The sequence below is a fragment of the Delphinapterus leucas genome, chromosome 14 (assembly GCF_059928025.1).
Source record: "Delphinapterus leucas isolate spDelLeu-1000000601 "Yukka" chromosome 14, BTC_Dleu_Yukka2, whole genome shotgun sequence".
NCBI classification, from domain to species: Eukaryota; Metazoa; Chordata; class Mammalia; order Artiodactyla; family Monodontidae; genus Delphinapterus; species Delphinapterus leucas.
The window spans coordinates 42,463,672-42,488,537 of NC_143142.1; the positions used below are offsets into that span (position 1 = coordinate 42,463,672).

The window sequence follows — 24,866 nt, forward strand, 5'->3', positions numbered from 1 at the left end:
AGGAAAAGGCCGCCAGATCAGACCAGTGCATTCTGCTATCGTCGAAACTTGCTTTTTGACTTATGTTTGTTTGGTGACGTGCCCCCTAGAATTAAGTGTTCATCTGAAGAGGCACAGTGATTTTCTACTGTCAATGTTGGTGTTAGAAGATTAGAAGGAATGGAAATAGAATTTTTTTTAAAAAAAGAACCTCCTTATATAATGATACTCTTAAGAAATACAACCATCATGTAACAATTTTGTAGCATCCAATAACAATGCATTTAGGGAGGGTGGAGACTCAGTAATACTAACAACTGACTGATATGATAATTTCATTTTAAAATATACATTTAAAAAAAATTTTATTTTTTTGGCCATGCTGCACAGCTTGCAGGATCTTAGTGCCCTGAGCAGGGATAGAACCCATGCCCCCTGCAGTAGGAGCATGGAGCCCTAACCATTGGAACACCAGGGAATTCCCAATATACAAGTGTTTTGGGTAACTGAATTTATAACATCTGCTTTTTAAAAATCATTTCATGTCTATTGTAGAAATGAAATCTGGAAATTGAGAGGGAAAATATTTCATCTTTTCTCAACCTTCACATTCCTTCGTAAAATATCAGATAGTGAGGTGAGACTAACAAAAACCACAAAAGCAGTCTTTGTGCAGTTATGACAGCGATTCGTATGTCAGTGCTCTCTTCTTAGGCTGTAAGTTACCTGATACCTGTCATATTGTAGGAGGTTCTCAGAAATGCAATGAGTGCTTTTCTGAAGCCCAGGTGCTGTGTTTCCATTCCATTTGAGCAGAAACAAGCAGAGAAACACCCTTTCTCCTGACATCAGCCTACGTGAGCTCATGCCTCTTCCTCTACCCACCAGCCGAGTGGCCCGAAGATAAATTCCCTAATAGGATCTGCCTCAGCCCCCAGATCTAGGTGGAGCCAGGAGGGGTGTCCTGGGGCACAAAGTAAATTGTTTCCTTGGAAACTCCTTTAGAAAAGGCTGGGTGGCGGGACTTCCCTGGTGGTGCAGCGGTTAAGACTCCACGTTCCCAGTGCAGGGGGCCCGGGTTCGATCCCTGGTCAGGGAACTAGATCCCACACGCGTGCCGCCACTAAGAGTTCATATGCTGCAACTAAGAGTTCATATGCCGCAACTAAGGAGCCCACTTGCCGCAACTAAGGAGCCCACCTGCCGCAGCTAAGACCCAGCCCAACCAAATAAATAAATAAACTTTTAAAAAAAGAAAAAGAAATGGGTGAGTGGGGCGTGGGAGGGGAGTTCTCATCAGCGTGGTGTACACACCCATTTATAAACCACTCTCCCCCTTCATACCCTTTTCCTATTTCCTTATCTGCCTCGAGTGTTCATAACTTCCACTGCCCTTCATTTTCTTTTCAAACAAGGCTATCTTTCTGTACTTCTGCCAACTGTTCTAAATATACTGCCCTACTGATAAGAGTCTCTCTCTTTTTTTTTTTCTCCAGTTCACAAGTTGGGCCAACTATAAAATTCTAAGACTCGATAAGAAAGCGTGTTTTAGAAGAAGAGGACAGAAGAAAGGTCAGGGGTAGAAATCATCATCCCTTGTTTACTACGCTGAGAAACGTGAAGCTCTCAGAGGAGTGAAATATCACAGAACCCCATTCTCAGTGACACTTTCACACGTACTCGGCTAATCTCTGGATCAAACCCTGACTCGTAGATTTACGGTCATGTCCCAGAGCTGCCTCCATAACAGGTGGCCCACATGATGCTTTCATGTCCTACCCCTGGCCCTGGCGAGGCTGCACTGCTAAGCTGGTCAAAGGAAAAACAGTTAGATCATCAAATACATGCACTCTGGAGCGTGACTTTGCGGCTTTTCGGATTACCTTGATTCGGGGTATTTGGTGAGGGTGGCCAGGCTGCTGGTGTACATGTGGCCGCCCACGTCGATGTGGACGGGTGCGTTGGATTTTGTGAGTTGTGCTGGAGTAGGAATGCCTTGGTTGTTCAGTGGAGATGCAGGAGATCTAGTGATCAGAGGTCTTGACATATTGGGCCGACTGTCCTATAGAGAGATAAGCAAGTTTAGACATGTCTTCTTTTGTGGAGAGAAAGGAAACCCATACATCCTACAGAAGAAGCCAGTGACTAGTGTTGATATTCGTTTGGCAATAAAATCTGGAAGATCAGCAAGCTCTCGCTTTTGTTGTAATGAATATCAAAAAGCCCCCCAAATCTGTAACAAAGAAAAGGAAAACTTCCCATGCTCAGAATCAAGGAGCTGAGCTAATGTTCATTTCACATCATCCCACACACCGTGATGGCTTATTTAACTAATGAATTCTCACATTTAACAACTGGTTAATGGCATGTGGAGAACTACTATTCATTCCAAATGAAAAGATAACACTTAAAACAGTCCACTCTAAATAAAATACATATGCTTTATCCTTCTCTTGGAAAACGTCCTTACTGCTGTGGGCTCGGGACAAATTCAGACCTTCGGCACTTGGGTTCTACAGAATGTTTTCTTCAATTTCTATGTTCCAAATCAGGAAAAAGAGGGCATGACTGGTCTAGCCACCAGCTCACATACTCAAAGCAACCTTGCAAATAGGCACCAGAAGTTCATCAGTCAACAGATGAAAAAAAAAAAAAATCAACCCACACTCTACCCGTCTGGTTCCTGTTTCTCTCCCTATGAGACTATGGAGCTGAGGACACTTTGAAAAGAATGTCCCCTCCAGTGATTAAGTATGTGCTTGGGAGCCACGAGCAAGCCGCTCTTCTGCATGCTGGGCTCCTGGAAGAGATCAAGTTCCCAAGGTTGGGCTGAGGCAGATGTTCGTGTACAGTGTACTGCCCCACAGGCAATGGTACCACGGGAGCAAACGGAGCATCACGTGACGGCAGCGAGAGCGTGCTAAAGAAACTGTACTCTTGAGAAAATAAAATATGACATCCTTTCCATGGATACAATATAAATATTTCAAACACTATTCAGACATGGTTGATTGCTTTTAAATTAGAGCCCAAACCACAGACAAGTCAAGTCAGGTCTCTGGCACTCAATGAAGGGGGTCAAGTATTTAGAATCTACGATTGAGGAATAAGCTAAAATAGCACTTCTGTCTGAACTCTGCTAGGCGAACGCCACAAGGATACTCGCAGATTTATAACTTAGCCAGAGATTGTTTGCAAACATGCAAACAATGTGTGGTAGCGCCAGTGATAAGGCATAATAAAGGGATTTTGAGAAATGCCTTTGATGGAGATTACAAACGGGAAGTCATCTAGTTTTTGTGCATAAAGCCCAGCATGATGAAATATAAATTTGCAAAACATCCTAGATTTTATGATCCGAAACAGCTTTAGGAGTTACCTGGGGCACAACTGTTAGACTAGTTAGCATTAACCACATGTCCAGGCAAGACTGGGAACGCACGTGCTTCCTGAAACTCCGCATCTACTGTGGACAGGGTGGTGATTGGGCCTTTACACAAAATATTGACCACCTGTGTGGTGCTTTTCTCCAGGCTGAATTAAACAGAGCTCAGGAACAGTCACAGAAAAAAGAGCTAATGTTTTATTTCTTAAATTGGGTGGTGGGTTCGTGGATGTTCACTGTGTTATCCTTTATACATTCCTGTAATTTTTAACAATGCAAAATAGATATTAGAAAACACAAGGAATGTTTGCAACACAGAGAGAAAAGTGAAAGAGGTACTGGATAGGGGAAAAAACTAAAAAACAAGGACACAGTTGGTAGGAAATATAAAACAGTTAAGGCTGGGAAATATTCAAAGTAGCATTTTAAAATTTGGGTGTCAGAAAATGAATTTTTCCTTTAAAAATACAATCATATAACCTCGACTTTTAAGAGCTACGTACTACCTGACTTCCTTTTAGAAAATGATTTCTTGGCTAAAGACACACACACACACACACACACACACACACACACACACACACATCCCCATCTCGGTTACAATTCAGTCCATCACAGCACTGCATCTTCTGTAATAGTTTTTCAGTTGGACACATTCTATATCCTGCCTCTGGGTGTTCGGGCAAAAATGAACAGTTTTGCAGGGTTAATACTGTAGTTAGACTGTGACCTCACTCAGCACAGCTCTAACTCTGTGAGGTCTACGGAGAAGGAGGAAAAAGCGAAAGCATAACTGATCGGTTGAAGGATTCCTGATTTCTCAGAATATATACCATGTACGCTGAAAATTGTGTACGTATAGATATTACTAAATTTAAAATTAAACCAGTGTTTCCTCAGTTGGGGGATGAGGGGTAGTGGGGGGATTAACCCTTAAGGGCAAGGAGGAAGTTTCCTAATGGCTTGGCTCAGGCAGACTAGTAAGACTTTTTTTTTTAATTGAAGTATAGTTGATTTACAATGTTGTGCTAGTTTCAGGTGTACAGCAAAGTGATTCGGTTATTTATATGTATATACACACACACACACTTTTTCAGATTCTTTTCCCTTATAGGTTATTACAAACTATTAAGTATAGTTCCCTGTGCTATACAGTAGGTCCTTGTTGGTTCTAGAAAGACTTGTCGTGTTATAATTGGTCCTTGGTGAGCCTTCCTACCTCTTCTCCGAGGCTCTCTCTTCCCATCCTGTGAGCTTTCTGTGTTCCGTATTTGTCCCGTTAGTTAGATCATTTCTAAAGCATTAACTGCTATTAGCTAATGGAGTTAAGGGTTTCCACTCAGTATTTTCTGCACTGATGCAGGCTGAAAGAATGCATAGGCTGGGGTGGGGGAGCATATTTGGGCCGGTGGTCTTGGCACTTGTAGGAGACCCTCGGATCTATTGCATCTCTCCCTCGGATCTATTGCATCAACTCCAGATGCTTCAGCGACACAACTCTGGCCACCTTCTCCCCTCACCAGTGACCAGAACTGAGACTTTCTCTTTTTTATCTATAGATGCTGAGGTCCCGGATGGGATGCCTGAGCCTACAGAAGCCACTTCCCTACCAGCCTAAGGATGAAGCCAATGCCCAGGATGGCTGATCTGGGTCCTCCCTGGCACTGCTGAGACACCAAATCAACCAACTCTCAGCCTCCAATCTCTTGATTTCCTGATACTTGGGAAAATAAGTTCATCTTTAAAGCTGGTCTGAGTTGGGATTTCTGCTACTGATCCTGATTCCTACCCTTCCTGGATACAGCCACCTCCCCAAGAGGTCATTCGGCTTGGTGAGACTTGGCCTGTAATGCCAAGAACAGCTGCCTGCTGCCAGATGCAGCAGAATTTTCTATCATATTATCACCATTCTTCAACTACACTTTCCCATTTTTAATTGCTCGCCCAGCACCATCTCAGTTTGTATATGTCTTTTAGCATCTCACTTTTGATGAGACGAAAACCATGAACTTTAACCAGAGAGAGTGCAAGCGTCTTAGATGTGCCATCATCACTGCTGGAGAAACAGCTCAGAGCACTGAGGTGTATTCGGAAGGGTGGCCAGACAGAAATGTTTCTGATAATCCCCCTTCTGGAACAGACTCCTCATCCGGGTGGTGGGCCGGGGGAAGGAACCCCACTCTAACATTAAGTTACTTGGTTATTGCCCCTTCCTTGTGCAGCCCACTGTTCCTTCCCTCCACAGTCCCAGGCAGTGTCCCCGGGGATGGACATACACCAGTGAACAGGACAGGCTGGTCCTGTTCAGTGGGAGAGAGAAGCCAGGAAACAGGTAGGGGAAGGCCAGGAGTTTACTGTGGCAGCTTAACTGCAGGGATACATAACCCAGTCTTGGGGGCTGGGAGGTGGGATGTGGAAGGCTCCCTGGGGACAGTCTAAGCTGAGATCTGATGGATGAGAAGTCAACTCACAGTGGGATGCAGGAAGGAGAGCACATGGTATATTCTAGAAATTAAAATTTCAGTACACTGTGAGAATTCTTCCACTTGTTTTCTTCCCAAGTATGGAGGGAAAGTGCAGGAAACAGAAGCTTGTAAGACAATGGTCTGAGGACCACAGAATTAAATGGTAACTCACAATGAAAACATAAGTAAACCCACCATAACATCCTTATGAAGGAAAAGGGGGAAGAGGAAGAGCAAGGAAGCTCATAGCCAGCTTTCTAAACAGCGCTGTCCAACAGAACTTTCTGCAGGAATGGAAACAATGTTCCATATTTGCACCATTTAGTAGGGTGGCCACAACCTCATGTGGCTATCTGAGCCCCTGAAGTGGGGCTAGGGCAACTGAGGGACTAAATTTGTAATTTTAAGTAATTTTAATCAATTTAAATTTTAAGGTAGGTAGGCCAAGTGTGGCTCGTGGCTGTCATATTGGACAGCAGAGTAAACCCTGCTTGAACTTTTCTTAATCTATGGACGCCCAAATCATGATAAACTTGAACTTATCACTCAGGGAGAAGCAGGGACATTTTAAAGTGAGTACAAATGGTCTGTGACTGCCCCCCCACCCAAAACATGCATTTCCCTCTCCCCTTCTAACAGTATTTCTCCCTATTTTACTGATTTTATGAAAATAAAAGAGATTAGTAACCACACAGTGGGGATGCTGCACACACATCTCTGGATCTCAGAGAGCCAGTCCTGAGACATAAAAGCACATCCCGAATGACTCCCTTCCCCTGAGGTGACAGACAGCAAAAGGAATCTGTGATGACAAAGCTCAGAACACTGGCCACCTTTTCTGGGGGGTGGGGGGTAGCTGGCTAGGAGGGGATAAGAACAAGCCTTCTGGAGAGCTAGAAAAGTCCTGAATCTTAATCTGGGAGGTTAAACAGTTGTACACGTATGTATGCCTAAGATTTATTCACTTGACTTTTTTTTTTTTTTTCGATGTGGACCATTCTTAAAGTCTTCATTGAGTTTGTTACAATATTGCTTCTGTTTTATGTTTTCGGTTTTTTGGTCAGGAGGCATGTGGGATCTTAGCTTCCTGACCAGGGATCGAACCCATACCCCCTGCATTGGAAGGCGAAGTCTTAACCACTGGACCGCCAGGGAAGTCCCCTATTCACTTGACTCTTACATTATACTTAAAAGGAAAATAAACCAAAAATAGTCTTGGAAGAAACTCCTCCAATCAAAACACTTTCCTGTTCAGATGGTTACTCATTTAAATTTCTGTGAAATACAGTCTTCTTTTAAAAGCCAAAAAGACGTTTATTATTCCCTCTCGTAGGATTCACCAAATCTGACTCTAATACCCTGACATGAAACAGCACCTGAAATTCTATTTCTAATTCTACTTTCCCTCATTGCTATCCTGTAGAGATTTTCCAGGCATGTTGATCAGTTTATCTTTAAAATTTCCATTTCCCAGCTGCTTTCAGTCTGCGGCTTCCTTGTAGCTTCATCATCTATCTCACCTATCCAACAGAGCGGCAATGATTTTGGGGGGGGATTTGACTTCAGGCATCTTTCAAAAGAAGCTAATGAAAACTTTGCCTCCTAAATCTAACCTTGCTGTGTGCTATTCAAACAGGAGCCCCAGGGGCACCACCTAGAACAAATGAGCTAAAGTTTAAACTGAAAGTTTTAATGACTTTATTTGTTAAGAATGTATGCCCCTGTCTCATGTCACGTTTCACTATCAAGTAGGACTATATTACCTCTATCACTGGGAAAAGAAACAGGTTTCTTAGGGATACTTCCAGAAAAGCATGTCTATAGTAAAATATTTACCTATATTATTTGATATTATAATTCATAACATTCAATAGAGCAGCGAAGGAATTCAACACAAATCATAACTGTTCCACATATTTCAGCCTGGGTTTAAAATACATGTATTTATATCACACACACTCTCACACACATACTCAAGTAGCTTCTAAATTATATGGAATGCATGGAGAATGGAGTGTTCTGATTGATTCTGTTTTCTGATAATTGGCCAACCATTTAGGCCATGAGCCTGTAATCAAAGTGTCTTAGACCAGGATCCTGATTCCTAGGATGGAAATCTGTGATTACCTTGGGAGGGTTAGTTTAGAGCTGACACAATCCTGTTGGACTCACAGTAAAGGTTTTTTAGAGAGAAACATCCCTTCACTGTTATAGTTATTCAATCGGGTAGTAAGACTCTCAACCATAATGCCAACATATTTTGTAAGGGCCCTCACTGTTCCTTCATTCAAGTAGTATTGATTGGGCTCCTACTATGTGTCAAACTTATGGTCTCTTCTGACTTTAAATAGCAGAATGACCCTGGAGAGAGAGAGAAAAAGAAATCTTTTCTTATAATTTCATATAGGTTTAAAAAAAAAACCAACCAAGCCCTAGCATTATTTCAAAATTGAAGATTGTTTCTGTCAATCTCTGAAGTCAGCAGAGAATTAGGCTGAAAAGTCTTCTGAACATCCAAATTTGATATCAAATCTTCCATTCACTTTATTCACAGGAACTCCCTTCAAACTCATAGATCCTGCTTACTCTTAATTCAGAGACGCATAACAAGTGTGGTCATTGGTTTTCTAGCCTATACAAGAATCATCCAAAATTAAGTCATCCCCAGGTCAAACCCCAGACTAACTTAGATTGGAAAGTATATAATATATTGAAGAAAACTTTCTGCCCAAATATGATAAAGAAAAACTTTTTTTAAAGGTGAGACAAATTTCAAAAGTTTATATAGCTGGGAAAAAAATCACCTACACAGAACACCTCAAGTGTACAGGAGAAAGAGCCCTGGTTTTGGGAATCGGAAGACCTGGTGTGAGTTCAGGTTCAGCCTTTGTGTCATCTTGGAGAAGTTACCAAACCTATGGAACTCTATAGTTTCCTAATCTGTAAGACAGGATGAATCTTCCCACCCCACAGAGAGATAAAGCTAGCAGTGGGTGAGATGTTTGTGAAGGCATACAATACAGTGCATGGCACAGAGAAAGACAAAGGAAGTTTCTTTCCTTCTGCAGTGAAAAATGAAATTTAATACACCAGTACGCCCGATGTACAGAGAAGATGTCTATGGATCCAGTGAGAAGTATAGAGAAGTTTTAAAGCAGTTGAGGAAGTAAGGCCCATGGGTGAGAAAGACAGCGTTTTACACTGATAAAGTACTACATAGTGGGATACAGATAAATAAAAACAAAATAGGACAGAGCATAACAACATGTGAGTTACGTGCTTTGGACAAAGCCTATAAAAGGAAGTAGAGAATGAGATCATCCCAGTAGGTTCATAAATGAAATGGCACTTGAGCTGTATTAATATTTTTTTCAGATCAAATCTTAATTTCACAGATTGAAATAAAAAATACGAGACTTCAAAGTTGTTTCAAAACGACTGGCAACTGTGTTAAATTAATCTGCAATTACTTCCTAATCTGAAAAAGCAAAATGTTACTCTTCTTGCCTTGGGCCAGGAGTGGGGGTTACTATTGTTTATCTATTTTAATGCACAATCTTTGCCAGATACGGAGTGAGTGCCCTCAATGTGCCTTTTTCCCCTCCAGTAATGAAATACACATCCAAGAAGTTCCTGTATTAGATTATCAAGCTGGGACCATGAAAAGAACAACTATTTGCCAAGATTTCTCTGTTGTTTTTTTTTTCCCAAAAGCAAAGCGAATTTGTAAAAAGGGAACATTTTGATAGAATTTTTCTGTGTTTATTATAGCTGGATTAATTTTTAAATTAGATTTCTTAGATATTTTTAAATGTACTTAAAACATCACAGAGTATTTTAAAATAGACATTGTAGCTCAACTATGGATATTACTGCTTTTTAAAAATTAAAACATAGCATTAAAGCAAAAGCAGGCTCTGTCACAGTTCTATAGGGAAAGGCCACTTTTTGCAAAAATATGTGTACGTACCATGAAAAAATTTGAAATTAAATGCACCAAGATATTAGTAGGGGGCAGGAGTGGGGGATGATGTTACAAGAAAATTTTGTTTTTGTTTTTTTCTCTGGTGCTTTATGGTGTTGAACATTTATTACTTTTGAAATTAAAAAAATATTATTTTAAACAAGGAGAAAAACAGCACTAGTTTGCTCAATCAGATCCATTAGTACATACTCTTGGCACACTATTATATCTTACTTTCATAATCAGCTTTTTTTGGACGTTTTTAAATGAAGGACTGAATGAAGCAATACAGAAATGGAACAGAACTTAGGGGTAATGCTTCCCTTCCCTTTATTTTCTCGCCAGGGAGGAAATGTGCGGAACAGAAAATTAAATGGGCCTCAGGTCACGGTAAGCCCATATTTAGCTGACACAAGTCTATTTAGTTTGATCCTGAAAGAAAGGGGCAGGGGCCTATGATTTCCACACTCTTGGGAGCTATCTGGTCATCTGTGCCCTCCCCTAGGTCCCCTCCATTCCCAGATCTAAAACCCAGCAAGATGATAAAAGCCGCACACGCACACCTCCTGTGTTTCCAGAAGTCGGTTCTGCACCTGCTTTCTTGGAAGGAAGATGCAGATGGCAGCAAAGGTTGACAGTGAAACAGTACCTGACACTCAGAGAGGGCCTAGTCTGAAACCAGAAACCTCTGCACAATGTTAAGTATTATCACCATTTCACAGAGAAGGAAGTTGACTCTGAGGTCAAGTGGCTTAGCCTATAATTATCTAGTAATGAATTTACTGTGATATTTTACACGCTAGCCATTGTGTACCAGGATACGGTTACCACTCTCTACTACGAGACGATCCATGCCCTGGTTTTCACAAGAGAAGGGAGAGATTTGTGTTGCTCCATCCACATTTTTCCACTTGGTCTGTTTTGGGATGAAGACAACTGGCTGGAGAGTTTGAAGGATGGATGGTTAGTGGTCAGGCACAAGGCAGGAGCCAGCTGGTCTAGGAAGTGGACACCTTCCCCCCAGCTCCTGACTCTGTTTCCCCGGCACAGAAAATTGGCATTTCATTGATTGCTCTAACTGCTAGTCCTAGACGTTACCTACAGGACACATCTGCCTCTAAATAAACAATAAGCTTGACTTACTGTCCTCTTCGATGTGGTCATAAAAATTCCTTGTCCGGTAGAGTGTCAAAAGCTAAATGGGTGCCTTCTAACCTTAACTGAGTCCTTAGAAATCTCCTCTTAAGATGCCTATTTGCTTGACCTTTATGAGAAACACTTTTTCTTTTGTTTTTGGCCATGCCTTGTAGCATGCAGAACTTCCTTGACCAGGGATGGAGCCCGTGTCCCCTGCATTAGAAGCGCAGAGTCTTAACCATTGGACCACCAGGGAAGCCTTGCTCGACCTTTATGCATTAAAAAATAAAAAATTAAGATACACAAATTTGTAAGTATGCTGACTTACTCTCATTTACATAATAGGTGTGTTCAAAAAGTTCATTTGCTCACTTGTTCATTCGCTGAGAAAATGTTGGCTCACTAACCTGTTTTGTGCCGGGCTAGGGTACTGTGGAAATGAACAATTCAGGGAGTGAGAGTCTGATTTAGGAATAAACCATATACACAAGGAATTCCTGATGACAAGAGAGCCCCATGTAAAAAAAAAAAAAAAAAAAAATCAAATTATATTTTAAATGTCCCGAGAACTACTTAAGCGAATCATTTGGAGGGCAAACAATACTTTGGTACAGTAAGGAATGAATCACTCTTGGTTTTATGAGTCCAGAGTACATTATTTTTAAATAAGACATACCTGTTATTTAGTAATTCCACATTACAAGGATCATACTCCTAATTTTCGACCCAATTACCTTTTAAAAAGGAAACCAGTCACAGTGTTTCTAACAGTGTTGACATCGACTGAAGTTTCTAAACTCAGAGATGTTTTCCTGAGGATGTGACAGAGTGGAGGCCCAAGTTTTAGTCTGAGCTGTGTTACTGATGAGTTATGTGGCCTTGGCAAATTATTTCATTTCTCACTTCAGTTTTCTCATTTGTAATAGATGCAATTGAACCAGCTGGTCTATAGTGCTTTTTTCAATCCTGATTTTTTTAAAAATAATTCTATGATTTTTAAAAATATAAACCATAGAGATTCAAATGTTTTAAGAAAGTTAGCATTTTAGGAGGTCAGAACTGGAATTCAAAATTCTTTTGAAAGAAAGAAGAACTGGTCATGAAATGAAAGGCATTCCAAAACTATGAGGGCAAAAAAGAAGAAGAAGAAGCAGCCAACACAGAGCGATTTCTTAACGATCATGGCATTTTCTCTAGCTGATTAGGAAGATTAAATTCTAATCACTACTGCTTTTTATTTGCCTTCACTGACAGGAGGAAATGGCCAATAAAATATGGTGCTTAATGAGCAGAATGCCTACTTCAGAGATATTCTTTCCTTGGTGCAATATTTTACTGCAGTGTTGTTTATATATTTATAAACAATACTGTTCTAAAATACTAGAGTGGTCTGAAAGCAGCTTATCTGAGATTCCCTTATAGAATAGAAAACATTTATTTGAGTGATAGAAAACAAATGCTTTTTAATAAAGTAAGAATCTCTTATAAGCAGAATCAGTGTCATCTTTTCAAAAAGCCATATTGAATAATTTTTAAAAATCAGGGCAATTGAGAGTAACAGTCTCGATGTTTCCACACTAGAACCAATGGGTGGCGTGTCATATTGACAGGCATGCCAGAGGGCGAGTGGCTTGCCAAAAATGCTTCTCCCAGGTGACATCTCGTGCCAGGTGGAATATTTGTCCTCAGAAGATGGAGACGGATTCTGGCTGTTTGGGTCATCCTGATTCTTAGTTCCATGAGTCCCTGGTATGAAGTAAGAGTGGAGGTGACTCTATGGATGCTCTGGCTCTGCCCCGATGACGTGGTTGAAGCCGGATCTGGCAGCAGCCAGCTGTGGCCAGTGACCCTGGGAGGCACAGCAGTGCCTGCAGCTGAACTGCTGGTCCTGGTATGAGAGTTGTTTCTCGGGAAATTTTAGAGAGGACATTGATGAAACCTCCTGCTTAGGAGCAGATGGATGAGGAGATAGCACCGAAAGCACAGACTAAGAAGAAAGTGAATGAGCAGTAAAGGCAGCAGCAAGGCAGTCACCCTCCTCCGGATTTTATTGCAACAAGCTATTCCTTACAGTTTTCACACGATAAAGGAGGAGACGTCTGTGTTCTTGGAGAAGTATCTTAAAATAAATACCAACAAGAGTAAAAAAACTAACTTTTTAAAGATCAACCTGATTGGCAAGAAAAGTATGGTACAAAAATGGAAATGCATTAGAAAAAAAAATCATACCTGGAATTTACATAATGCCTTATGCCCATTAAGCAGTTAACTTATGAGATCCCAGAATTCCAAAGACCTTATGAACAACCACAACCCATAAGCCTTCCAAAAGGTCCAGAGAGGAAGGAAGGAAGGCCGATACTGTCTTTTGCAAAGAAGAGAAACTGAAGCAGGAATATTCAGATGGCCCAATAGTTGCCCGAGGTCATAAAGAGTTAGTTGATTAAAAAGTCAGAAGCAAAATATTCCAGGATCTAAGCTTGCATTTTCCCCTCTCAAACGTGCTGCCTCGGTCTGGGGCAATCTGGTAGCTCCTGACCCACTAGGACTTGGATCAGACTCAGGTGGCTGGGAAATGAGGAGATGAAACTAGTCCGAATCACCCCACTCTCCGAACACACACACTTTTCTTCCTGTCTCTATGGCATTTCCCTTTTCATCAATTTCTCTTCCTGTCTCCCTCCCACGTCACTGGCCTTTTCTCCCTTCCTGCCCCTCCTCCATCCTTTCTTGCCGTCTTGTTTGCCTGCGAGCAGCAGACAGCACTGCACTGGAGCATTTCCACTTAAGGAAGTGCAACGTGCAGCAGAGTGCCTTTGGTAGTCTTAAAAGCCCCGGTTTAATTTTGTATATTAGATGGTTATTTAACCACAAGATGCTATATAATGCCACGGCAACGGAGGGGGTGGCGGAGTGAGGAGGTGGGTAACGAAATGTCGTCGAAGGGGAAAAGCGGTCGCCATTAGGGCCGCAGGAAAAGAACAGAAAATAGCCCAAGAGCAGAAGCCAAGAAGAAATGAGGAGACAAGGATGGAGGAGGGGCAGGAAGGGAGAAAAGGCCAGTGACGTGGGAGGGAGGCGGGAAGAGAAATTGATGAAAAGGGAAATGCCACAGAGACAGGAAGAAAAGTGTGTGTGTTCGGAGAGTGGGGTGAATCGGACTAGTTTCATCTCCTCATTTCCCAACCACCTGTTCACTTTTCTATTCAAGAGGTCAGTTTCTAACGCCCGGCTGCTGGCCCACAGGTCCTCTTATTTATTCCACAGTACATCTTACTTGATCCCTCTAAGTGGGGAGCAGCGAGAGAGGTTTGCGGGGAGGGTTTGAAGCGTTCTCTAGGTCCTACAGTTTGCATTGGTCTCCTTCCTAACCAGTCTGAATGATCCCACCATGTACTGCTTCCTTCTGAAGATTGTGGAGATGAAGCCTAATTTTTAGAGAACCAAGCAGATAGATCCTTGACCCTGATGGAAAGCTGGCCCCATATATGAGCTTGCAGATCAACGGCTCCAGCCCGCAGGATGGAAGATCACAGGCATCCAATGAAAGCTTACAGCCACAATAAGAGTGAAATGAGGGGGGTAAGCACTGCCCAGTTACTTTTCCTACCAACCCCCCACAGTACTTAATGAAATACTTTTTTATTTTTGCACACAGTAGAAAATGAATAAACAGTACTGATGGGGTGATGATGATAAAGCAAGTCTATAAGGCTCCATAATTGAGGGCTCTGCTCGCCTTCCGGTAAATGACCTCAGTGATTTCTCCCTTTGGGCCGGGGCCCCAAACACTTTTGGATTTGTTATTTACCCATCCCATTCATCAAATAAAAAAGAAAAGACAAAACCCACCATCCCATGGTGTTAATAGGCATAAATGTCAATTAAGGAAAAATTAAACACTAATGAGGCGATAGGGATTTTGTGGAAATAAAGTAAACGCATACTTCCCAAGACAGAAGCTCGATGCTGCCATACTGCACAATAAAAACACCGGCGCCGGGAGGAACCTCGGGGGTTAGCAGTCCACATTCGGAGAAGCAGGGCATGAGGAGTCTTGGTTTTGCTGAGGTTTACATAAAATGACAAGGTGACCAGCTCTGTGGGGGTGATTCTGGGTTCCTGCAGCTCCGACGTACAGACTCGGGGTCGGTGGGGTAAGGCTGGACAAGAGTGGAGAGTCAAACGCCACCAATTCCCAGTCCAGGGTGAAGCGTTTCACAAATGAGATGTTCTCAAAGTCACCCCTGGAAATCAACCAGGCTACAGGTTCCGTGGGGACCGGAACAGTGTTTTGTTGACAGTCTCCAGCACACAGCCCGGCATCTACCAGGCACTAATAACCATTTGATGAATAATTTAATACTGAATTCCAGGAGGGGCTGGGAAATGTGGGAGCACCGTGGCTGCACTAACCATTGAAGGGACTGGAAACCACTTTAGTATAGAGAATAGAAGCAGAAGGGGAAACAAAAAATGAACCTGGGGCTGGAACAGGCAGAACGCTTCAAGCAACATAATAGAGCAACATAGAGCTGCACGTTATTTAAACACAGACACTATGAGAAATGTTACGAATAACTTAGGTGAACGTTTATTCGGTAATAGAATAACATTTTCAAATGAAGTAAAATATTTTACAGTATAATCTTATGAATTGACAGCTATTCTTTCTAAATTCTATTTAGAAAAATATTACTAACACATCAGCAATGGTGCACAGAGGCAGAATGGAATGGAGGGCTCCAGGGCCAGAGCGCTGGGCTTCCATCCTAGTTCCATCACGTGCCTGCTGTGCAATTTAACCACTCTTGCCTCAGTTTCGCCATCTTTAACAAGGCAATAATAATGCTTTTTGTAATTATTGTGAAAAATCAATAATTCATGTATAAGAGTAGACAGTTATGAAAAGCACTTACCTAGTGCCTGGAATATAACCTTTAACAAAAGTAAGCTATTTTTTTTTTTGTTTTCTTTTTGTGGCAGCACCTCACAGCTTGTGGGATCTTAGTTCCCTGACCACAGTTCAAACCTGTGTCCCCTGCAGTGGAAGCGTGGAGTCCTAACCACCGGACCGCCAGGGAAGTCCACAAGTAAGCTATTATTTTTTATGATGGTTTTAAAGATCTTACAAATGATGTTATTTCTAAAGGATTTAATGATTATTTTAAGAGATACTTACAAAATACCTGTCTACACATATGTCGCTCATACAACCTTTCTCATTCCCTCTGTTTAGTGGTTCTGAACTTGCTGTGAGGTCCCAGCTTACATTATACTGTATAGTATGCAGTACTATCCAAATACCCAGAAACTTAAACTTTACAAGTATTATCTTTTCTGATAAGAAAAGTGAATATACTCTAACTGATTACCCATAGTGTATATTGATGAACTTCTGATATTATTAACTGACAAGAATAGTAAGCAGTAAAAATTCATTTTTTCCTGCTTTTAGTTTATTTTTCATTACTTTATCACTTTTATTACTTTATTCTCAAATCTGTTTAAGTACAACTTCTAGCTCAACGACACTTGGTTAATGAAAACTTGCCCGACTTTCACAATTATGTTATTTAAATCCCACAAGATTGCTTTCCACATGTCTTCAGAAACTCCTCACTCTGATGAGGGGCTTAGTTAGCCGCGACCTAAAGAATTCCCATGTGAATTAAGTGCCCTCAAACATAGATAACATGCCTCCTTCTGCAGCTTGTATGTATGACAAACAAGCGAAAGATGAGAGTCTGGTATGAGAGTGATGCTAAAATAGTAATTACTTGTTCGTAAGTCAGTCCAGTATTGTACGGGAAAGTGTTATGTTGAAACAAATATTCTAAATCTTTACATTTAAAGACGTGCTGGCCTTCTAATGGAAATCCCAAACTAAAAGGTAATCAAAGGAAGTTAGTAATAATGGGGAAGATGATCTCAGTATTAATATTCACTCAACCATTTATATAAAATAATACTCAAAATAAATTTCATCAGTGGAATTATTTTATCTGCTTATAATGTACTTGATATATCTGTCGCATGTAGTTGGACTACGGAAATTAAAACGTTAAATTAAGCAGTGACTACCACTTCTCTCTCTAGATAAATAATAATAAATTTAGTTGGATGATAAAAAAGGAGATAGGAGGTAAGAAATTAGCATCCTTGAAATGTAAAAAAAATAACCGTCGTGGAGAGGGACTATGGCTGTTCTAGATAAAAGTCTATATACTTGGAGCTGTCATTTGTTACTGTTAATTTAAAAATCTGTAAAAAAGCATAAAAATCAATTCAATTCTCTCTCTTAATGAGACAGCTCTAGCAAGATCCTATTCACTGTACCTGTTCTAATTAGCATGACTATATCCTCACTGTCAACTCTGACAGTACGCTTAACTAAATTACTGTTAATCTCGTAACATGGGATCATATTTGAGGTAGCAGCTCTAAAACAGAATTTGTACATTACTACTTTGATAATAAATAGTAAATGACCTCAGGGCTGGAAAAGAGCTGGTATGTGATTGTTTTCCCCAAAAAGGGAAACTGAGGCTCAGGGACACTTGGAGACTTGCTCCAGGCCCACAGCTAAGAAGCATCTGGTGAGCAGGGCTTCAACACGGCTCTTTTCTCTCTGCCATCTCCCCAGAGAGAAGTGGCACCCTTGGTAACCTTGTAAAACTACGTGGAAGTCACAGGCTATCCCGCCTAAATTAATTATGACCAATAGCATTTGTTGAGACGCCACAACAGAAGACCTCCGGTACCCCCGCGGAGGTTATTAAGTGTAATTCTTTGCTTTTTAATTGCCACTTAAGCTGAAATTACCACCTCTTCAAGATGGATACGAAGATAATTCGGAGATTTAGTTGGAGGTGGGTGTCAACACACACGCTAATTGACCTTAGTTCACACGTATTTCAAAAGTGATATGAAGGGTAAGGGATGAGGAAAATATGACAAATTAGAACTAAAAAAACAAAATGAAAATGACTGCTAAAAAGATGGTGTCAGCCAGTTCCATATATATATATATATTTTTTGGTGGTACGCGGGCCTCTCACTGTTGTGGTCTCTCCCGTTGCAGAGCACAGACTCCAGACGCGCAGGCTCAACAGCCATGGCTTACAGGCCCAGCCGCTCCGCGGCATGTGGGATCCTCCCGGACCGGGGCACGAACCCGCATCCCCTGCATTGGCAAGCGGACTCTCAACCACTGTGCCACCAGGGAAGCCCCAGCCAGTTCCATATTTTAGCTCTAAAATGTTTAATACGTCCCAAACAAGAAACTGTAAGGTGAGTAACTTCAATATGTATGCCTATCAATGTTTACTCCAGCCTGGCTGGCACGGGAAATGCTGAGATGGGTAAGAACAGTCCTCGTTTTGAACTGGCACAATGTTACAATCTCAGTGTTGGGTTGGCATTGCCCCTGTTTTAATTTCCTAAAGGCTGGAAGTTTGGAGAGCTCAGTTCAAGTGCTCCTGCCGTAAAATGAGGAGGCTGAACTTCAGGGGAGCGCCCACATTTGTTCACGTGGAACCTTTACTTTTCAGAAGAGAGCTTACACTTGAGTTGCAGTTGAAAAGCAGAAAAAGGCAGTGCTGCTGGGGGAGGGGGGAGAGGGAGGGGCACAGGACCACCCTCTGTCCACCAGGCCCACCCCTCCCTGGGCCCTGAAGGGTAAAAAGCTTGGGCCTGGATTATCATAGAGGGGCTCCAGCTGTGACAGCCCCTGAGCCCACTAATAACCATAGCGACAAGGAGCGCTTGGGGACCCTCACTGTGTGCCAAGCACTATACCCAACACGTGACACGTACTATCTCACTTAATCTTTATAATGACCTTGTGACATTTCACTAAAATTGCCATGACAGGGCTTCCCTGGTGGCGCAGTGGTTGACAGTCTGCCTGCCAATGCAGGGGACACGGGTTTGAGCCCTGGTCTGGGAGGATCCCACGTGCCACAGAGCAAGTAGGCCCGTGAGCCACAACTGCTGAGCCTGCGCGTCTGGAGCTTGTGCTCCACAACAAGAGAGGCCGCGACAGTGAGAGGCCTGTGCACCGCAATGAAGAGGGGCCCCCCCGTCGCCGCAACTAGAGAAAGCCCTCGCACAGAAACGAAGACCCAACATAGCCAAAAATAAATAAATAAAATTAAAAAAAAATTCTCCTTGTAAAAAAAATAATAAATTAATTAAAATGCCATGACAGCCATATTCCAATATTCTGACGTTCGACTTCCCTCAACTAAACACATTTTCCAGGTAGCAGTAATCAAAGACAAAAAAAAAAAGCACCAAGAAACTGCCTCTTTTAAAAATGAAGAAAGGAATACTTACCTCACAAGACTGATCTAAGGATTTAATGAGGGTATAAGGTCTCTAATAAAGAACCACAGGCATAGTAAGGAAATAATGTTTTTTTAAAAAGATCTATCAAAATTGTGCTCCATCTAGCTACAGAATTCTAAGGGCTGGATTTATAGTTATTAAAAACTTCTACACTAGATTCCTGTGGATTAATGGTTCACTTCAAAAGCAGACACAAGCAAAAAAGCCAGCACAGAAGAATATATATACTGTAAAATTTCATTTATGTGAAAGACTAGAAAAGATACAACTATAACTAATCCACAGTGGCAGGAAGCAGACCAGGGATCAATTGCCTAGGGGCTGGGCTATGGCAGGGGGCTGACTGGGGAGGGACCAGAGGAAACTTTCTAGGATGTTGGAAATGATCTATATCTTGACCAGGGTGGTGGTTACATAGGTGTATACGCTTTTCAAAACTCACTGAACTTACACTTAAACTGGATGCATTTTGTTGTATGTAATCCCACCTTAATAAAGGTGATTGAGGGACTTCCCTGGTGGTCCAGTGGTTAAGACTTCACCTTCCAATGCAGGGGGTGCAGGTTTGATCCCTGGCTGGGGAGCTAAGATCCCACATGCCTCAGTGGCCAAAAAACCAAAACAAAAAACAGAAGAAATATTGTAACAAATTCAATAAAGACAAAAAAAATGAAGGTGATTGAAAAAAAGTTGTTCCAAGAAAAAAAGAAAGCAAGTATAAAATTTCACAACCAAATATTTAACCAGATCTCTTTCGTCTTGCACGTTCTCAGTGGGACTGACCTACTATGTTGGTGTTGAGGGTTGAATTGTGTCCCCCAAACATTCATATGTTGAAGCCCTAACTTCAGAATGGTGCCTCAGAAGGTGACCTTATTTGGAAATAGGGTCATTGAAGGTGTAATGAGTTTAGATGAGGTCAAACTGCAGTAGGGTGGGCCCTAATCCAGTATGACTGGTACCCTTAGAAAAAGGGGAAACTTGGACACAGGCAAGCACACAGGGAGAACCCCATGAGAACACGAAAGCAGAGATCGGGGTGATGTGACTATACAGCCAAGGAACACCAAAGATTGCCAGCAAACCACCAGAAGCCAGTAGCCCTCAGAAGGAACCAGACCTGCTGATACCCACCTTATCTCGGACTTCTGGCCTCCAGAACTGTGAGATAATATATTTCTGCTGTTTAAGTCATTTAGTTTATGGTACTTTGCTATGACAGCCCTAGGAAACTCAACTGTAATTTTCTCAAGCTTAATCAAATCTTGATGGCATCTATCCCCCAGACAAGAGTCTACCAGACTCTGCTGAAGAGCAATCTGTGTGGATCTCAGGAATAATAAAGGCTAGTGTTTTCTGAGCACTTACTATGTGCCACGTGCTCTACGTGAGTCAACTCATTGAATCTCTGCAATGACCCTAAAGTAAGAATTAATATAACACCATTTTCGGACAGAGAAACTGAGGTTTAGACAAGTTCAGTAATTTGGCCAAGTCACAAAGCCAGTAAGTGGCTGAGAACTAAAGGAGATTTCAAGCATCTCCCACAGCTTGTCCACTGCTCCTTGAATCAGAAAATACTAGTGGTGGCTGATAGCCACGTGGGTATCTTTTGCAGTTTCTAAATTGTTAAAGTTAAAATTATTTTAAATATTAAAATAAAAATATTTTAAATAAATTTACAGAGATGCATTTTTTTTAAGTTGCAAAAAAATTACATTTTCCCTGGTGACGTAGACTTGTGTTTCCCAAAATGTTATAAAAAGTAGTAGTGCTAGTTATCCCAGGTGGGCGAAGATGACGAGTTAATTCAAATAAATCCGGAAAACACTGAATTAAATAGGTGTCCTTACATAGGGTTTCAAGATGATGGCAATGTTCTCCCAAACGCACCTGACCTGGAAACCTTACTTTTTAGGAACCTATTGTAGAACCAGTGTTTCCCTTCATTTCCTCTGGGGAAAGTCCACTGTGTACAATGTCTTACTTTTGTTCAAACTTGCTATGGGATTTGGCTATTACAAGACTCGATTTTTCCATCTATCAAAGGAGGATAATAATGTTTTACGGTCACAACGGGTTGTTGTCGGGGTCAAATTATATAATATACATGAAAGGACATTAAAATCTGAAAAATCATAAACTTAAGGCAAGCCTTGAGTGGTTTTGTGAAAAATCTTACTTACCTGCATTTAACCCAGTTTTTGAGTTTGGAAAAAACGTGGCGGGGAGATCTTCCTTTACCTACTGCTGATTCTTCTTTGCTAATTTAAGAAAAGCTGCCGGCAGACTGGCAAAGGCCATTTGTGGAAGAAGGATAAAGGTTTAGGTGATGGAACTGTGGCTGGCCCCATTCAGAACCACTCCTGGGCTCCGGGGTCTGCCCACTCTCACTGGAACCCAGCTGTAGCAGGGTGGTTCCAAGCAGGGAACAGAGTGGAAGCTGCAGTCCTGGAACACCTCGGCCGAACAGGATTTGAGGGCTTCAGGAGCTGCACTGGACACAACGCTGGGGGGCAGGGAGGCATTAACTCACGAGCTTCCCAGCTGTTACCCTGGTGGCTTCTAATACCCCTAGGAGCTACCAGGAGATGAGGCGCTCACCCTAACACCTGTATGAGGACGCTGGTCCTCACCTGCATAGACTGCCTGCTTTCCAGCAGGGGGCCTGAGGACAGCTCCCAGGCCCACACCTCCACCTTCTCGTGGACCACATTTGCCTGCTATAGGCGCTAACATGAAGGCACTCACAAGCAGCTCAAACACTTTCAGGTTTTGGTGAGAGAGAGAAGAAAAGACTCCAAAAGATTCCCCAAGAGTATACATAACCAGAATATTCAAGGTTCTGTTTTCTTTCCAGAACAATCTGTCTCTACAGATAGAATGAGCTCCATTGTACTGTACATATGATTTTAATTTTTTCCCTTAGCAATGATTTGTATTACTTATGTGAACCCCCCAATTCACTCATGCTCAGGAATCAATATCCCAATGACATTATTCCATCTTCTTTCTATGTCGTCTGATTTTTCCCCAAACCTTTAAGTAGCTGCCATGCACCCAAACGTTTAAGAAAGCACTACCTTTCAAAACACATATGGGAAGATGCATGCAATATATTTGAATATGCATATTAAATGGTTGAATCGTAAGAATTTGTAAGAAAATATAACAGTGGCTGTCTCTAGGGAGGAAAGTGGGGAACCGGAAGTCAGGAGTAGGAGGCACGGCCATTTTCCATGGCATATTTAAAAAATTTAATATGCGCATGTGTTAAACTATAAAACATTCTTTAAATTAAGAAAAGAATCTAAAGACACAAAACCACATATGCCCTTCCAGACTTATTTGTTAGAGCCACGGCTTTTACTCTTCCCCAAACAAAATGCATTGATCTCACTGTTTATACGTACTGCCTGGATAAACTCTGCCCAGAAAGGTCCTCTGGAAAGAATGCTGAATATCAAAAGAGTTCATTTCCCTAAAAAAAAATCCCTCTCCTATAAGACCCAGCCAATACCAGCCACTCTTCTCCAGAGCCTTCCTTTGATGAGGCTGGCAAAGAGCAGAATTACCCAAACAACTTTTAAATCTTGGCTTATTTCTCACCAGGCATGTCTTTCTACCCATAAGGACTTTCCACAAGGCCTCCGGGGTTGAGAGGAAGATTGGGCTAGCAAAACCTTTGCAGCTGGGTACTTCAGTGTGCCAGGCCTTGTGCCAAGCGGGGTACAGACACCCCTGCATGAGGCAGCGCTGCTAGTAAGCATCCTGGACAGATCACGCGCAGTTTAGAGGTCAATAACCTGCTTCAGGCCGCAGACACTGCACCAACGCACGTGTGCTGGTCCGCTTTGCAATCTGCTTCGTCCCGTGCCAAATTCTGGGACATGATTACCCTGTATAAGCCGGTGCCCCTATCTCCCCACTGCCTCCAGTAAGGCCCAACCTACTGTCCACCTCATTCCCTTCTTGGCAACCCAGAATTAAACTAAACTAACCTGCACTTCCCAAAGATTTTCCAAAACTTTTGCACACGCTGTTCCCTCTGCCTGAAACACTCTTCCCAGGGTGGGTCTCTTTGTGCCCCATCTAAGTAGGCCCACGTGCCCATAACCACCTGTCATGTCCCCAGGGTTTCATGTTCTGTAGAACATATCCGACTATATGCTACTATATTGCTACTATATCCCATTTTCTTGTTGTTACCTATTTCCCCTTTTTGTCTGTCTCACCCCCTAGACTATATAAGCTCAGGAGAGGCAGCATCCTTGTCAGTCTGACGGACAGTTGTCCTTTCCAGGGCCCACGCAGCACCTGCGGATAGGTGTTTAAGCGTAGTTGAGAAATATGCAAACAATTTAGGTATCTCTAAGCTCCACCCCCCCCCAGGGTGGGGCCCTCCGTTTACACAATCCTGGATGCTGGAGACCAGTCTTTAAGAGCATTTTCCTCTGGGTGGGAAGAAAAAAAATCCAAGAATGCACATAATTGCGAGTTAGCCAAACGTGAGGAGAGACCAGCAAGGAAGCAGCCCTTCCTTGACACTTCTGGGCACCGGGGAGCGACTGGACAAGGGGGACCGTGCCTCACATGCACGATGAACCTCCGGGGGGGCCTCGATTCATGGGCTTCAGGAAATCCGGGGGGGAACTTCCAGCTCTATGAGGCTGTCGTCTACACCGGTGTTCCCGAACAGGGCACCGTGCATCTTCTTGCTTCTAAATAGTTCTGGGTGTTTTAGTGAGTATTAGAATATACAGCTAGCACATCAAACCTGTGATTTCATGGCTACTGTCACTTGGGATGAGTGTGAAATAGTCAAGAGAAAATGCCAGGTAAACATGAACACTGGCGAAACGAGAAACATCAAAAGTCACAACGTCCTTGCATTGCGACGTCGGAGAAGCCATCCCCACTTTACAGCCCCACCCCGTCTCCTCCAAGGCATCCAGAGGGATGCTGGAAACTGAGGTGACCTGGGTAAAGCCTTGGTAATGGAAACACAATGCGAGGATCAAGAAGCTTAACGCCCAGGGGGCTCTGATCTGAAGCATTGGTATTTTCAGTCCAATTCTCCCTGCACATTTTGGGATTTTTTTTCCCAACAGTTTTCAAACCGCTTAATTTACAATGACCAGTTTCCCTAGGCTTTAAAGCAACATATTTTCTGCACAAAGTAGCAATGAGTAGAAAGCAGGATGCTGAATGCTAATGCTTTAACTCCCTAATCCCCAAACTACCTTTCTCCATTTCTTAAGGCCCCTGCTGCCAACATTGTTGCCAGTACCTTTAAGAAGTGCTGCTTCTCTGCTTCTCCTCTGGCCCTTTAGGAACAGAAATCTACTCTGCAAGACTCAGGAGAGGCCCACAACACTTCCTCAGCTGGCTGCCCTGTGGTGGTTTGGGAGGGTCAAGGGCGAATCTCTCTGCCCTCCTGGCCACCCCGCAAAGAAACAGGGGGAAAAAAAGTTTCCTTGAAATGTTAACTACAGAGAGCTTAAAAAGTAGGGCAGGGAATACTTGCAGAGAGGAGAATAAAGCCGGCATTAGATGTCATTGCTTTAAAATCATAATTCCAGGT

At 42.3% G+C, this 24,866-nt stretch overlaps 1 protein-coding gene across 2 annotated transcripts in view; it reads right to left on the reverse strand.

Moving 5' to 3' along the window:
* The window catches only part of KCTD1 (potassium channel tetramerization domain containing 1), an 89,437-nt gene that overhangs the window by 42,305 nt on the left and 22,266 nt on the right, over window positions 1–24,866 (reverse strand). For both annotated transcript variants that reach the window (XM_022586879.2, XM_022586878.3), the window contains exon 2: window positions 1,863–2,041. In XM_022586879.2, coding sequence (XP_022442587.1) covers window positions 1,863–2,026 — 164 coding nt within the window. In that variant the 5' untranslated portion in view covers window positions 2,027–2,041. The remainder of the gene's footprint in view (window positions 1–1,862; window positions 2,042–24,866) is intronic.